This window comes from Microcebus murinus, chromosome 22, assembly GCF_040939455.1.
Source record: "Microcebus murinus isolate Inina chromosome 22, M.murinus_Inina_mat1.0, whole genome shotgun sequence".
NCBI lineage: Eukaryota > Metazoa > Chordata > Mammalia > Primates > Cheirogaleidae > Microcebus > Microcebus murinus.
The window spans coordinates 5,549,802-5,563,276 of NC_134125.1; the positions used below are offsets into that span (position 1 = coordinate 5,549,802).

The 13,475-nt window shown below is 45.3% G+C and overlaps 1 protein-coding gene across 1 annotated transcript in view; it reads left to right on the top strand.

Moving 5' to 3' along the window:
- The first annotated feature begins 747 nt into the window (after positions 1 to 747).
- Positions 748 to 13,475, top strand: part of VPS37B (VPS37B subunit of ESCRT-I) — a 31,490-nt gene continuing 18,762 nt past the window's right edge. Inside the window, exon 1 of the mRNA XM_012782223.2 lies at positions 748 to 911. Within this exon, the coding sequence (XP_012637677.1) occupies positions 801 to 911 (111 nt within the window). The 5' untranslated portion in view covers positions 748 to 800. The remainder of the gene's footprint in view (positions 912 to 13,475) is intronic.

The window sequence follows — 13,475 nt, forward strand, 5'->3', positions numbered from 1 at the left end:
CCTGCCCCAGGCCCTGTGCACGTGCTGGCCTTGCTGCCTTGAGCTTCTTACAGGAATGGTGGCTACTTCCTCCATTCTCATCCTGACCTTAGATTGCACCTTTTCTGTGAGCGCCATCTCTTACAACTACTTCTAAAGGTCTTCCTTTATTATTATTTGCACCCACCCCCCACTTTGTAAGCATTTAACTTCTTTCTTTTTTTTTTTGTTTGTTTGCATCCCATCGGTTTGGTAGCTCCACGTAGGCGGGGGTCCTTTTGTTTTATTCAGAACTGTGTATACAATGCCTAGTACCATAGAAGGTCTTAACAGGTATTTGTTAAATGAATGACTTGGCAGTCCCAAAATTCCGAGGAATCAGACGGCATCTAAAGTTGTTTCCCCACCAAGTCCCCTTCTTTCGGGGTCCCTGGTTCAGGCTGGCTGTCACACTGGCCGAAATGACATCCTTCCACTGCCTGCTTTCTTTGGATCTCTGTATTTCTTTTCCTTGAGGAAAAGGGCTCTTATGACATCATGGCGCACTCTCCTGTGCCGCAGTGACATCATTACCGCGCTCACGATGTCACAAGCCGGTCCTGGGACCCTTCTACTTCCCTTAGAAGTCTCAGGGTCCCAGCCACACGCCCCGCCTGCCAGGTCCGCGGCGCGCTTCGTCACGTCCGCCCGCCCGCGCGGCGATGACGTCACGCCCCAGGGCTGGCGTCACGTGCCCCCCCGCGGGGGGCGGGTCTCGAGGGCGGCGCTTCCGGTCGGCGGCGTCTGGCGGCCGGAGCGGCGGCGGCTGCCGAGACGCAGGGATGGCGGGCGCGGGGAGCGAAGCCCGGTTCGCCGGGCTGTCGCTGGTGCAGCTCAACGAGCTGCTGGAGGACGAGGGGCGGCTGGCGGAGATGGTGCAGAAGATGGAGGAGGTGAGCCGGGCGCGCCGCGGGGCGGCGGCTGCGGGGCCGCGGGTGGGACTCGTGCCTCGAGCGGTGGCCCGAGAGGCGGAGGCGACCGCGGTGCCTTCCGTCGTGCTGAGGGGACTGGGACGAGAAATGGGGTGGGGGTGCTTGAGAAGGGGCTCAGGAGCCGGGGAAACGTGGCTGGTGCCTGGGCGGGACGGGGGCCTGAGACGGCGTTCGGGGAACCGAGGGGACCCAGGCCGGGGCTGGGGCGGGAAAATGGGTTCTGGGACGGGGATTGGGGAGCTGATTGGGGGGGCCCGAGACAAGGTTTGGGGGAGCTGAGGACCCAAGGCTGGGTCTCAAGGGGGAATTAGAGCGTCTGGAATGGGGATTAGGAGACTAGTGGGCTGTGTCTGAGTCCAGGGGGACGAGGAGGGACATGGGGGACTCTGAGATTGGGTTGGCAGGGGTAGAGGGCTAAGTCTGGGCAGGGATTGGAGGGCTTTCAGGGGAAAGATCGGGGGGCTCCAGGGGGACTGAGGCCGTTATTGGGGAATCTAAGAATAGGTTTTGGGGGCTGAGTGGGTTAGCTAGATGTGATTTTTAGGAGAGGATTGAGGATTCCAAGATAGGTTTGGGAGGTTTAGAGTCTGTAGCTGAGTTTAGTAGCTATTTCTGAGGGGCTTTAAAGGTTGGTCAGGGGTCCCCAAAGTTTGGAGGCAGTAGATCATGGAGTGTACATAGGCAGGGTAAGGTTTGAAGGGTCCATGTGTCTGAGGGGTTCCAAGAGTGCCCCTGGAGTCTGACTTCATTTGGCCCTAGCACGGTTATCCCAGGTGGTTCCTCTCCCTGGGTCTGTGGATGAGCCTAAAGGGCGGCAGCATCCCTCTATCTGTAAGGGTTGCCCCCCTCCGTGGCAAGAGAAAATGTGGGGATCCTAGTATGGCTGGCTTTGTACCAAGGGTGTCCTTCCCCTCTGCGGTGGTTTCTGGGGAAAGATAAAATGGGGGTTGGGAGCTGACCATCACCCCCCACTTCTGCTCTTGGAGGTCCCTGCCCAGCTCTGAAAGGCATGTGCCCACCCCCTGCTTCTGGTTATCTTTCTCCATATGGTGTGGTTTGCTCTGGTAGGTAACTGATGACATCAGATTTGCAGCGTGTACTCCCTTTCTCTCGAGCCTTTTGGTCTCTTTGGACTCTTTCTCCAAAAGTCCGATGTTGAGTTCAGGTCTCCTCTAGGCAGGTGGACCCAGGCTAATCCCAGCTCTCCCTGGCCCACCAACCACTCCTACTCCTTTGTCTCTGAAGTCTGAGCCTTCCCACGCCTACAGTGTGAGCCTCTCGCCCAGAAGCTGGTGTGGGGGCTTTTGGCTTTCTTTCCGAAGAGGGATTGTTCAGCACCGAGCCAGCCCCCTTAAAAAGAGGGCTTGTATGGAGGTTGCACATTCAAAATCCCTGGAAAACCCTCAACAGGGCATTGTCCGGAGCTACAGAGAGGCCACTGTAGTAAGATGGTATCAGTCTTTCCATTAATACACCCCTTGTATTCACAGGCTTTGTAACTTGGCACATATAACGTTGCTCGGAGATGCAATTTACCCCATTTATGGTCTCCATGTGGCACTTTCCATTTTAGAGAATAATAAGTGACAAAATCCATCTTTCTTGACTCAATGAGAGTTTCATGTCTCCTAAGAACAAATCTTTGCTTAGTTTCTCTGCTTTTCAGTTGCCGGGAGACCTTTTGTGGATTGTCAGCAGGGTGTCTTTCTAGTTTAATAATAAAATAATAGGTATATTTTTCTAATTTGTAATACTGCTTACAAGTTATTTTGGTATATGTGACTGTTCTGTTTCAGTAAGAACATAGTATTGTAGTTTTACTGGTAGAACATTAATAGAAATCAGTTGCCTGTTAGTGGAGGGAAGATTGTTGAAGAGTTAATTCTGCTGACTGGAGGCTTTTAGGGATGGTCTCACTGTTTCCTCCACCTAAGGACCTGGAGATTATTTTTTAAAGGGAAAGGTAAATTAATCTGGCAGGATTTTTTTTTTTTTTTTTTTTTTTTTTTAGTAAAAGTGACCTTCATACCTGAGCACCCTTTAGAAATATTGAGGACTGACTCCACTTGATTAGACTGCATAGTTCAAGTTAAATTACTCAGCAGTAGTTTGCTTTTCTGGGTGTAGTGCTTTTAAAACAAGGAAACTGAACTTGAAAACCAAAATGCCTTAGGCAGCTCACCTAGCCAGGGTCACTCTCTGCAGATCCTGTTGCCCTGGTCATGCGTGGTGCCTTTCTCAAGGAATGGGTGTAACGTGGACAACTGAAATTTTTGGCCATAGTAGTTTCAGTCACCTGGGAATGATCTGAGTTGGTTTATTTGGGGGTGGTTGTGGGACACAGTTGAAGAGAATATTTTATGAACTGTCTACTCTTGACCAAATGGAACATTTATAATGTGTTGTTAAAAGAACATTCAGGCCAGGCGCGGTGGCTCAAGCCTGTAATCCTAGCACTCTGGGAGGCCGAGGCGGGCGGATTGCTCGAGGTCAGGAGTTCAAAACCAGCCTGAGCAAGAGCGAGACCCCGTCTCTACTATAAATAGAAAGAAATTAATTGGCCAACTAATATATATATAGAAAAAATTATCTGGGCATGGTGGCGCATGCCTGTAGTCCCAGCTACTCGGGAGGCTGAGGCAGGAGGATCGCTTGAGCCCAGGAGATTGAGGTTGCTGTGAGCTAGGCTGAGGCCACGGCACTCACTCTAGCCTGGGCAACAAAGTGAGACTCTGTCTCAAAAAAAAAAAAAAAGAACATTCAGGCTTTGGAATCATACACTCCAGGCTGGACTGGGCTACTTTCTGTCGTTGTGATTGCAGGCAAGTCAGTTCACCTCTCTGAGCATCTGTTGGAAAAGGATGATAGCATCTGTTTCACTAGTTGATGTGAGGATCAGGGGAGATAACACCTGCCAGGTGGTAACAGTCAGGCCTGTTATGTTAAGTACTTAACACAGCCCATAGGTGGATTCAATAAATAGTAATTGCAGTAATTAATAATTATTTTTAGTTCTCTCTTTTTTGAAAGATTACTGACAATTTATACCAGGTCATCTTGACAAGTTAATAGGGTCTCATTTCAAGAATTTTAAGTAAATTTATTTGCCATTAGCCTAAGGGACATTTGCCTTTCTGTGGTCAAAATGATTATATATCTGAGTAGGTCTAGGATGAGATGGCAAATGGAACAAGCTTTTCACACCATAGAATCTTTTACCCTGGACCAAAGGGTTTTTTTTTTCTTTTTCTTTTTTTTCATTGGCAGAAGGAAGTGTTTTAAATTGTAGAGTAAGGCTTCTTTAAGCCTGAGGGGATATTTTGTGGTGACTGGAAAGTGTGGGTAGGGTTTGAAGGCATTCGCTGTTAGGTTTAAATGCAGCTGTTCATTATGCTTCACTTACATTGTTTTAATTGTGGTGTGTGATTTTTAGTGCAGCTGAAGACATTAAAATGATGTCGGAGCTATAAACATTCTCGTTTTCTGGGCCCATGTGTTAGTTTATCTTTTCCTGTTCCTCCTGTTCATTATACATTTCCCTAAATGTTGTATATCCATAGCGATCTCACACTTCTTCCCTTTTGCTGCAGGCTTATGTTTCATATGCACACATTTTTATTTTTATTTAAAGTTATTTTTACATGGCAGTGGAATGTGCCTCCTTCTGTCCACATTAACCCCATTGGACATGCAGGGCACTCTCCCTTAAAAGGAACTGTCGCTTAGGGGATTAGGCAGCTAAACCAGACCTCTTGGGTCACTTCTCCCAGTGTGCTCTCTGAGGAAGTGCTCATTGGTTGGTGTTAACTAAGGATCCAGATTCGGGATCTTTGTTCCTGTGGCAAGTGAGAATGCCCACATGCAAAAATGCTGAGGGTCTGAAAGACAGATTGTTTTGTGGAAAGTAGAGAGCTCTGGTGTGGAAGAAGCTGTTTCCCTAAGGCGTGTTAGGGTGTGATTTGTGTGTGGGGCTGCAAAGCTACTGCATGAATCATAATGGCTCATTGAAATGTACTGACCTTGCTTTAAAGCCAGGGACTGCTTCCCGTGCTGGGGAGACTTCGATTTTAGATGCTAAGATTTGAACTCTTTGAGTATAATTCTGCTGGAGTTTGTTTCTATCCATGTTGTACAGTCATTTTATTGTACATGTAAAGGCTTTATCTTTTAAATCTTTTTTCCATGGACCTAGCACTTTGACTCTTCTTTTTAGAGACATGGTTTTCCTCCGTTGCCTAGCGTGGAGTACAACTGTGAGATCGTAGTTCACTGTAACCTTAAGTTCTTCACTCAAGCAATCCTCCCAGCTAATTTTTTAAATTTTTGTAGAGACAGGGGTCTTGCTGTGTTGCCCCAGCTACTCTTGAATTCCCGGCCTCAAGTGATCCTCCTACTTTGGCCTCGCAAAGTGCTGGGATCGGAGGCCTGAGCCACCTCACTCAGGCTGTTACTTTACTCTTGAGAAAAAATTACTGTGCCCAGGAATTTTTTTTTTTACTGTTTTTGTTTATATTGTTTTTGATTTATAATTTATGTCTTTTTGGCAGCATCTGAATTTACCCAGGAATATTTTCTGAAATTCAGCTTTATCTCATTTTATCTTTTTTTGAAGGAGGCATCAAGATTTCAAGGAAAGAGCATAGCTAAGAGTTGCATGACCTTGTTTAAGTGACTTAAACTCTCTGTGCTTTGTTTCTCTTCCACCTGTAAAGCAAGGATGGTAATAATGCCTGCCTTTTAGGGCTCTTGTGAGGTTAAGTGTCATAACAGGTGGAGAGGATACTTAGCAAAGAGGAAGCATTCAGTAGAGGCTAAATCCCTTTCTTTTTTTAACATTTAATTTAATTTTTTTTTTCAGAGACAATGTCTTGCTCTGTCACCTAGGCTGGAGTGCAGTGGTGCAATCGTAGCTCACTGTAACATCAAACTCGTGGGCTCAAGTGATCCTCCTGCCTCATCCTCCCCAATAGCTGGGACTATAGGTGCATGTCACCACACCTGGCTATTTTTTTTTTTTTCTGTAGAGTAGGGGTCTCACTATGTTGCTTAAAGTGATCTCCGAACTTCCAGCCTCAAGCGATCCTCCCACCTCAGCATCCCAGAATTCTGGGATTACAGGGATGAGCCACCACACCCAGCCTGGCTCCCTTTCTTTAATAAGAGATTTAATTTATTTAATTGCTCTTCTTTTACATTTACTAAAAGTACAGTGAGGGTGGCCTAGCATAGTCGTTGGAGTCAGAACTGGCTTTTGATACCAGAGTGCAACCTTTGACAAGTATTCAGTCTTTCTAATTGCAGTTTCCTCATTGGAAATAAAGAAGATAATAACAGTAACCTACTTCATAGGGTTGTTGGGTAGATTAAATGAGATTAGTATCTAAGATGCTTAACATGGTACCTAGCACAGAATGAACACTTAGTAAATAGTTATTGGCTGAAAAGCATAGTATCCTTGCTGCCAAAGTAGAACATTCCACTTCAGTTCTGCAGCTGTTGCGCCCTTGCTGTGTGCAAGGCGTTGTAAAGGATAGAAACCAGTAGGGCATAATCCCTCTACTATAATTAGGGAATAAAACAAGTACACAAATATCTACAAAACAAGAGAGAGTAAGAGGTATGGAGTTTCATATTGGGAAGATGAAAAGAGTTCTGGATATGGATGGTGGCACAACAATGTGAATAAACTATACTCTTAAAAATGGTTAAAATGGGCCAGGCTCCATGGCTCATGCCTGTAATCCCAGCACTTTGGGAGGCTGAGGCGGGAGGATTGCTTGAGGTCAGGAGTTGGAGACCAGCCTGGCAATAGGACAAGACTGTTTCTACAAAAAAATATTTTTAAATGGTTAAAATGGTAAATTTTGTCATGTATATTTTATCACATTTTAATTTTTTCAGAGACAGGGTCTTGCTCTTTTGCCTAGGCTAGAGTTGCAGTGGTGCAATCATAGCTCACTGCAGCCTCACACTCCTGGGCTCAAGTGATCCTCCTGCCTCAGCCTCCTGAGTAGTTGGGATTACAGGTGCATATCATGACAACGGGCTAGTTTTTCATATTTTTTGTAGAGCTGAGTTCTGGTTTAGGCTTTCTCAAACTAATGGCCTCAGCGATCTTCCCATCTGGGCCTCCCAAAGTGTTGGGATTACAGGCATGAGTCATCAAGCCTGGCTACATTTTTTGAAAAAGAGAATAAGAAAAAAGCCAGATGTGAATTATAAAGGACATTGAAGGTCAGATGAAAAACTCTCTGACTTAGGTTCCCAATGTAAGAGACAGACTTTGGTAGGTGGCTAAGTTTTAAGAAAACAAATTGTTAAATACAGCGATGCCTACCAGAGGGTATAGAGAATGATATGAGGAACATTGTGTGCCTGCCACCCAGTTTAGGAAGTAAACACTACCAACCCAATGAAACGCCCCCACCTCACCCCACCCTGTGTGCTCTGTCCTGAGCAGGTACTTCCCCATGTCCCCCAGCCACTGGATTAGGTATTTATTCTCCTAAGTAGGATTTTGATAGACAAAAGTGGGAGCTCGGGAGGAAGTGACAACATGATCACAGGCACAGAGGCAGGAAAGCAGGGGACAGGTTGTACGACTAGTGAGTTCTCATCTATTTGACCAGACGGGATTTGCTTATGTGTAGAGAAATGACAAGAAATAAGGCTGGTGAGAGAGGAGTGCCAGGGTGTGAGCTCCATGGCAGTTAATTTGGTAGCAAGGAGCTACTGCGACCTTTTTGGAGCAGAGAAGCAATCGGATCAGATTGCACGTTAGGAAGATTAATCCGGCAGCAGAGTGTGGGCTGGATTGATGTGGGGAGGCTCAGGAAGACCGGGCTGGAAGCAGAAGTGCAAGTGCAGGTTAAGAAGAAATTAGGATTTGAGCTGGGGTTGGGGAGAGGAGAGGCAGACCAGCTGGCTGGACTCACTGTCCCTGTCCCCCTCCCTTGCTGACCACTTGGAGGGAGCTCATTAGCTTTCCCTTCCAAAGTGCTCTCCCCAGTCCTTAGTCACAGCCACGTGGTCCCTTAGCCTCTTTGTATACTTGTTCTGTGGCACTTGACACACACTTTGTAAGTCCCTTACTTCCCTGGGTCCCCAACTAGCTTGTGGGCTCTGTTTTGTCTCGTTTATCTTGGCGTCCTTGGCACCCAGCACAGTGCCTGGCACATAGAACATGCTCAGTTCGTGCTGCTGAGTGAGTGCACATAACTGGGCTTCAAGTGGAAGTGAGGAGGAGAAGGACCTGAGAGTGGGGAGGGGGGGGCTCATTGAGAGCGTGTTGGACTGGGAGTGAGAGACAGGCAGGGCACCCCACGGCACTGTTGAGCGGGCAGTTGGAAACATGGTTCTGTTGCTCAACAACCTGAGTGGAGGTACAAGCTTGAGCCAACCTCCCCAGGTGCTTGTTGAAGGCAAGGAGAATATAAAAGATTGAGAGACTAGCAGGAGTGATCAGTGGGTTGGGAGAGGGAAAGAGGTGCCATGGAAGGAAATGGAGAAACGAGAGAAACAAGTCCGATGACCTAACATCCTGTCATAGACTGGCTGGAAGAGGAACCCCGAAGTAGACTGCACTGTTTGCCCCTCACCAGCCACGTGCAGAATGGTGGTGCTTTTGAGCTAGGGAATGCCAACCTGGTTGCTTATTTGGCTTTTATTACAGTATTTGTAGCAGAATGTTGCTATGGGGACTCATGCCAGGGGCGCAGTTCAAGGTTATCTAGGAAGAGCTGGGTGTCGACCACTGTTCCCAAAGGTAGTCTCATCCTGCCGCTCAGAACATGCTGAGACAGGAATTGTCTGTTGGTTTATTTCCTTCCTCAGCTATGTGGGTTTTCAGAGTCCATCACTATTCAGGAAAACTATCTTACCCAGTGGTACAAAAGCCGAGGAAAGTTCTTTGTAGAATTTCTTCCTAGGGGAGAACGGAAGTGGAGGGGTGGATTTAGCTTTGTCTCTAGGTTACATTACAGGGTGTCGAGGGAAAGCTTTTAAAAGTATTTGTCATGGAATTGTGAGGAACATTGTTCATTACTGTGTCAAAGAGTTTATGTGAAAAGTGGATATTTGAATAATTTGTTGTATTTCAAGCAGTGCAATAATGTTTCTTTTAAATCAAACCTTTTATCATCTCCAAGGTTAACTAATGGTACCTGGAGGTTATATCCGTAGCCCAGTGGGCTTAGGATGGTGGAGGGACACAGTGAGTGCTAATTCATGTTTGCCATCAGACTAGTTTTTATGAATGTGAACACAGCTGAGGTCAAGGAAGTTTATTCATTTACCCAACCTTTCTGGAGCACCTGTTGCGTGCCACTTTGGGGAGGCGAAACCAGTAAGCCACAGTTTTCATGATTTAGGATCGTGCAGGTGTGCAGAAGCCATAAAACGTACATGTGAAACAGCAGTGATGCCTACACGCCCTAGTAGGGGGACCACAAGCCTTAGGGGGGGTTGGGGTCAGCAGGGAGTGTTTCCTGGAGGAGATGGATGACTCATCAGCTGTGATTCAGAGGCTGAGTTCGAGTTAATCAGGTAATGAGGGAGAAGGGCTGCCAGGCATGGGAGAGGAACAAAGGCACAGAGGAAAGAAGCTGGGAGAGTGTGCACAGGAAAAATACAAGCTTTGCCGCAGGGTGGGGGCCTGGGCAGGGTAGAGTTGGGAATGAGGCTGAAGGGGCAAGAAGGGACCAAATGGCCCCCATGTGTCTGTTAAGGAACTTGGCCTTGATCTTCTAGTCAGAGGAAGCCGTTGGAGAAGGGAAGCCAGGGAGTGCTGTGGTTGCTCACACTTGCCGTTATGTAGACGATTCCGGCAGCCGCTGGAAGGGTGGATTGGAGGGGATAAGAAAGCAGGGAGGTCAGTTAAGAGGCTGAAAGATGACTGATAAAAGTGATCTTGGGCAGCCAAAATACCCAACTTCAAGGACATGCAGGACTGATGGCAGAGCCTGCAGAGTCTGCGTACAGTTTGAGTAATAATTCACTTGGCCGTATAGTTTATCTGTCAGTGGCAAATTTTAAATGGGTCTAAGGAAAAACTAGTAGAGCCAGTAACATCATCAGGAAATAAATGACATAAAAGGAAGCAGCAAACATCGTAAAAGCTGCACAAAAATTGGAAAGTGAACTATTAAGCATAGGGGTTAAGACAGGCTTGGGTTGCTAGGAAACTTTGGGGTAAGTATTTAAATGTCAGTTTCGTCATCTTTAAAACGGGAGTTAATAATACCATCCTCATTGAGTTATTCTGGTGATTGAATAAGACAGTGTTTGTAAACTGTTTTATTATACCCACCATGCTTGGCAATAATAAGAACCCAATAAATGGAAGCTGTTTCTGTTGTTAATACTGTGGTTTGGGGCTATTTGATTTAGGGTAGTGTTTCCTTTAGATCCCTAGTTTTGTGTATGTTAATGGTGATTACATTAAAAGGGGTTCCATAGTCAGTATGCCTGGGAAACCAGTGAGCTAAAAGGGGGTTTGGTTTTGTCTTTCTTCCTGCCAGGGTGGGTGGTGAAGCTCCAGCGGGCCGTGCGTACCCAGTATTTCTCATTCTCAAACTTAATCCCTCCCAGACCTCTTGGTGGGGAATCACATGAGACTGCACCTCTGGAGAATATTTTGGCAAATGCTTGTTTAGGGGATAAATGTATCCATCTGCTTCTCTAGCCCAAGGATATTGGTAATGATATTCTTTGTTATCATCAAGAAAAGGCTATCTTAGTTTCATGTACTCTATTTAAGAAGGCTGGGAATTATACAGATTTTTACTTTCTGATCCCAATTATCAAACCTTGAAAGAATATTTTTTACATGTTATAGAATATTGGGAAAATACTGAAAACTATAAAGAAGAAAAATATAGTCACATAATAAAGCATTTTGGTTTTTTCTTTGTTTTCCCCCATTGGGATGCTTCTGTATGTAGAATTTTTGTATTTTTGGTTTGTTTGTTTTAACCTAAAGCTATATTTGCGGCATTTTCTTATTTTTTTTTATCAGAATATTCTCAGAAGACATGATTTTTAACAGCTACATGGTAATTCATCATGTGGCTATGTCATAATTTATGTAACCATTTCCTTATTGGATATTTAGGTGTTTTCATGAGTTATAATGCAGTTAACATCTTTGGACTCCGTTAAAAATCTGATAAAGTGACCAACATTTAACTCTTTTATTTTTTTTTTAATGAATAAGGCTTAAGTATCTAGGCAGTTCTTTCAGGTAGACTATCTGCTTCCCTACATCAAATGTGATTATGTAGTGTTTTATTATGAAATTTAAATAGAATAATGTAGAGTACCAGATTCTCCTTTGACTAATCTCAAACTGAAAAAAAAATCCCATTATTAGATTTGTCCAAGATAGCATTTTCTCATTTAAACTGAATAGAAGATGAGTGGTTGCAGCCATGTGAGAGTAAATTTTATCTGTTGAACTCAATTCTTTTTTTTTTTTTTTTTGAGACAGAGTCTCGCTTTGTTGCCCAGGCTAGAGTGAGTGCCATGGCGTCAGCCTAGCTCACAGCAACCTCAAACTCCTGGGCTCAAGCAATCCTCCTGCCTCAGCCTCCCAAGTAGCTGGGACTACAGGCATTCGCCACCATGCCCGGCTAATTTTTTGTATATATATTAGTTGGCCAATTAATTTCTTTCTATTTATAGTAGAGACGGGGTCTCGCTCTTGCTCAGGCTGGTTTCGAACTCCTGACCTCGAGCAATCCGCCCGCCTCGGCCTCCCAGAGAGCTAGGATTACAGGCGTGAGCCACCGCGCCCGGCCTGTTGAACTCAATTCTGAGTCAGGTATTGGAAAGTTCATGTCATGATGTATTTTAAATATAAAAGCAAAATTGTCAGAAGATAATCTTTTTTTACCTCAAACTCCTGGGCTCAAGTGATCCTCCTGCTTCAGCCTCCCGAGTACCTGGGACTACAGGCACACACTTCCATGCCAGGCTCACTTTTAAATTTTTTGGTAGAGATGGGGTCTCACTGTGTTGCCCTGATTGGTCTCAGATTTCTGGCCTCAAGCAGTCTTCCTGCCTGAGCCTCCCACAGTGCTGGGATTATAGGCGTGAGCCGCCTTACTTGGCCAAAAGATATAAAATTAATAAGCATGCCTCCAGGGTCCCCCTGGATAGGCATTTTCTCATTTTTGTCTACATAAAGACTAGTCCAAAAGGTTTTCAGACATGCATTTCTTGAAATTATGGTTAAAAGGAAATAGAGATGAGGAAAAAAAAACAAACCCTGAGCTCTTACTAAAGAAATGAATGTTTTGGTTGATTCTGGCCAGAAACCACTAATAAGAAAATCAGAGTTTTAAAATTCTGTCTTGCATAGACTTTTTGTGTGTGTGTGTGAGTGGAAAGGAGGGTGTTGATTTTAAAATTACAGTAGAAACTATTAATTGAGCTCCCTTCACCTAAGTGTTCTGGTAATTGTGGCTCCATTCCCTCCATTAAGTATAGTGACTGACACCCCACCCCCATGACCAGGTGTCTGGGATTTCTGCTCCCACATTGGAGTTGCACAGTTACTGAAGGTCAGATGTTTCCTTGACCTGTTCATTCTGGTTTTGTTATGGTAATTATGGAATTTCATTAAATACTGTAGTAACCCGATGAACCATGAATGAAAAGAGAAAGTTCTTTTTATGAAAACTATACACTGAGTGCTTTGGAAAGAGTGAATTATTAATAACCTTGCTAGTGAATTAGGTGTGGACTAGACTGGGGGGAAATGAAGATTTCAGAAGGATTCTGCTTTCATGTTGCTTGTCCAAGGTCTAACTTCTCATACCACGTGAAAAGATGTGGTCTGTGTGAAAAAGAACTTTTGGAATGCGAGCTAAAGGACCCATTCTCTTAAGAAAAGACCTTTACCTTAAAAGAGCAAATGGACACCTATATATCTTTAAGATGTTCAGCATGTGTGCACTTCCACCAAACTGCTCAGTTCTCCGGCAGCTATGCTTCTAATCATGGGTGTGGGGGTTCTGTGCAGATTGAGAGGGTCCCGGGGAAGGCCACGTGTGACAGTTCCCCTGCTTTTCAGAGACTAAGGACAAAGGCAGTTAACATTGTGGTCAGTGTGCGTGCCCCATCCTGTCTTCCTAGCCTCATTTCTCCCCTCCTCCACCCTAAGCCCGCAGTTACTATAAGACCGGTGGTATTACTGATAGTAAAGTACCGTTTCCCAGCATGTGCCAGTGATCAGAACTGTTCATGCCTGTTACTAAATTTACTTTTTTTTTTTTTTTTTTTTTGAGACAGAGTCTTGCTTTGTTGCCTAGGCTAGAGTGAGTGCCGTGGCGTCAGACTAGCTCACAGCAACCTCAAACTCCTGGGCTCAAGCGATCCTTCTGTCTCAGCCTTCCAAGTAGCTGGGACTACAGGCATGAGCCACCATGCCCGGCTAATTTTTTCTATATATATTAGTTGGCCAATTAGTTTCTTTCTATTTATAGTAGAGACGGGGTCTCGCTCTTGCTCAGGCTGGTTTCGAAC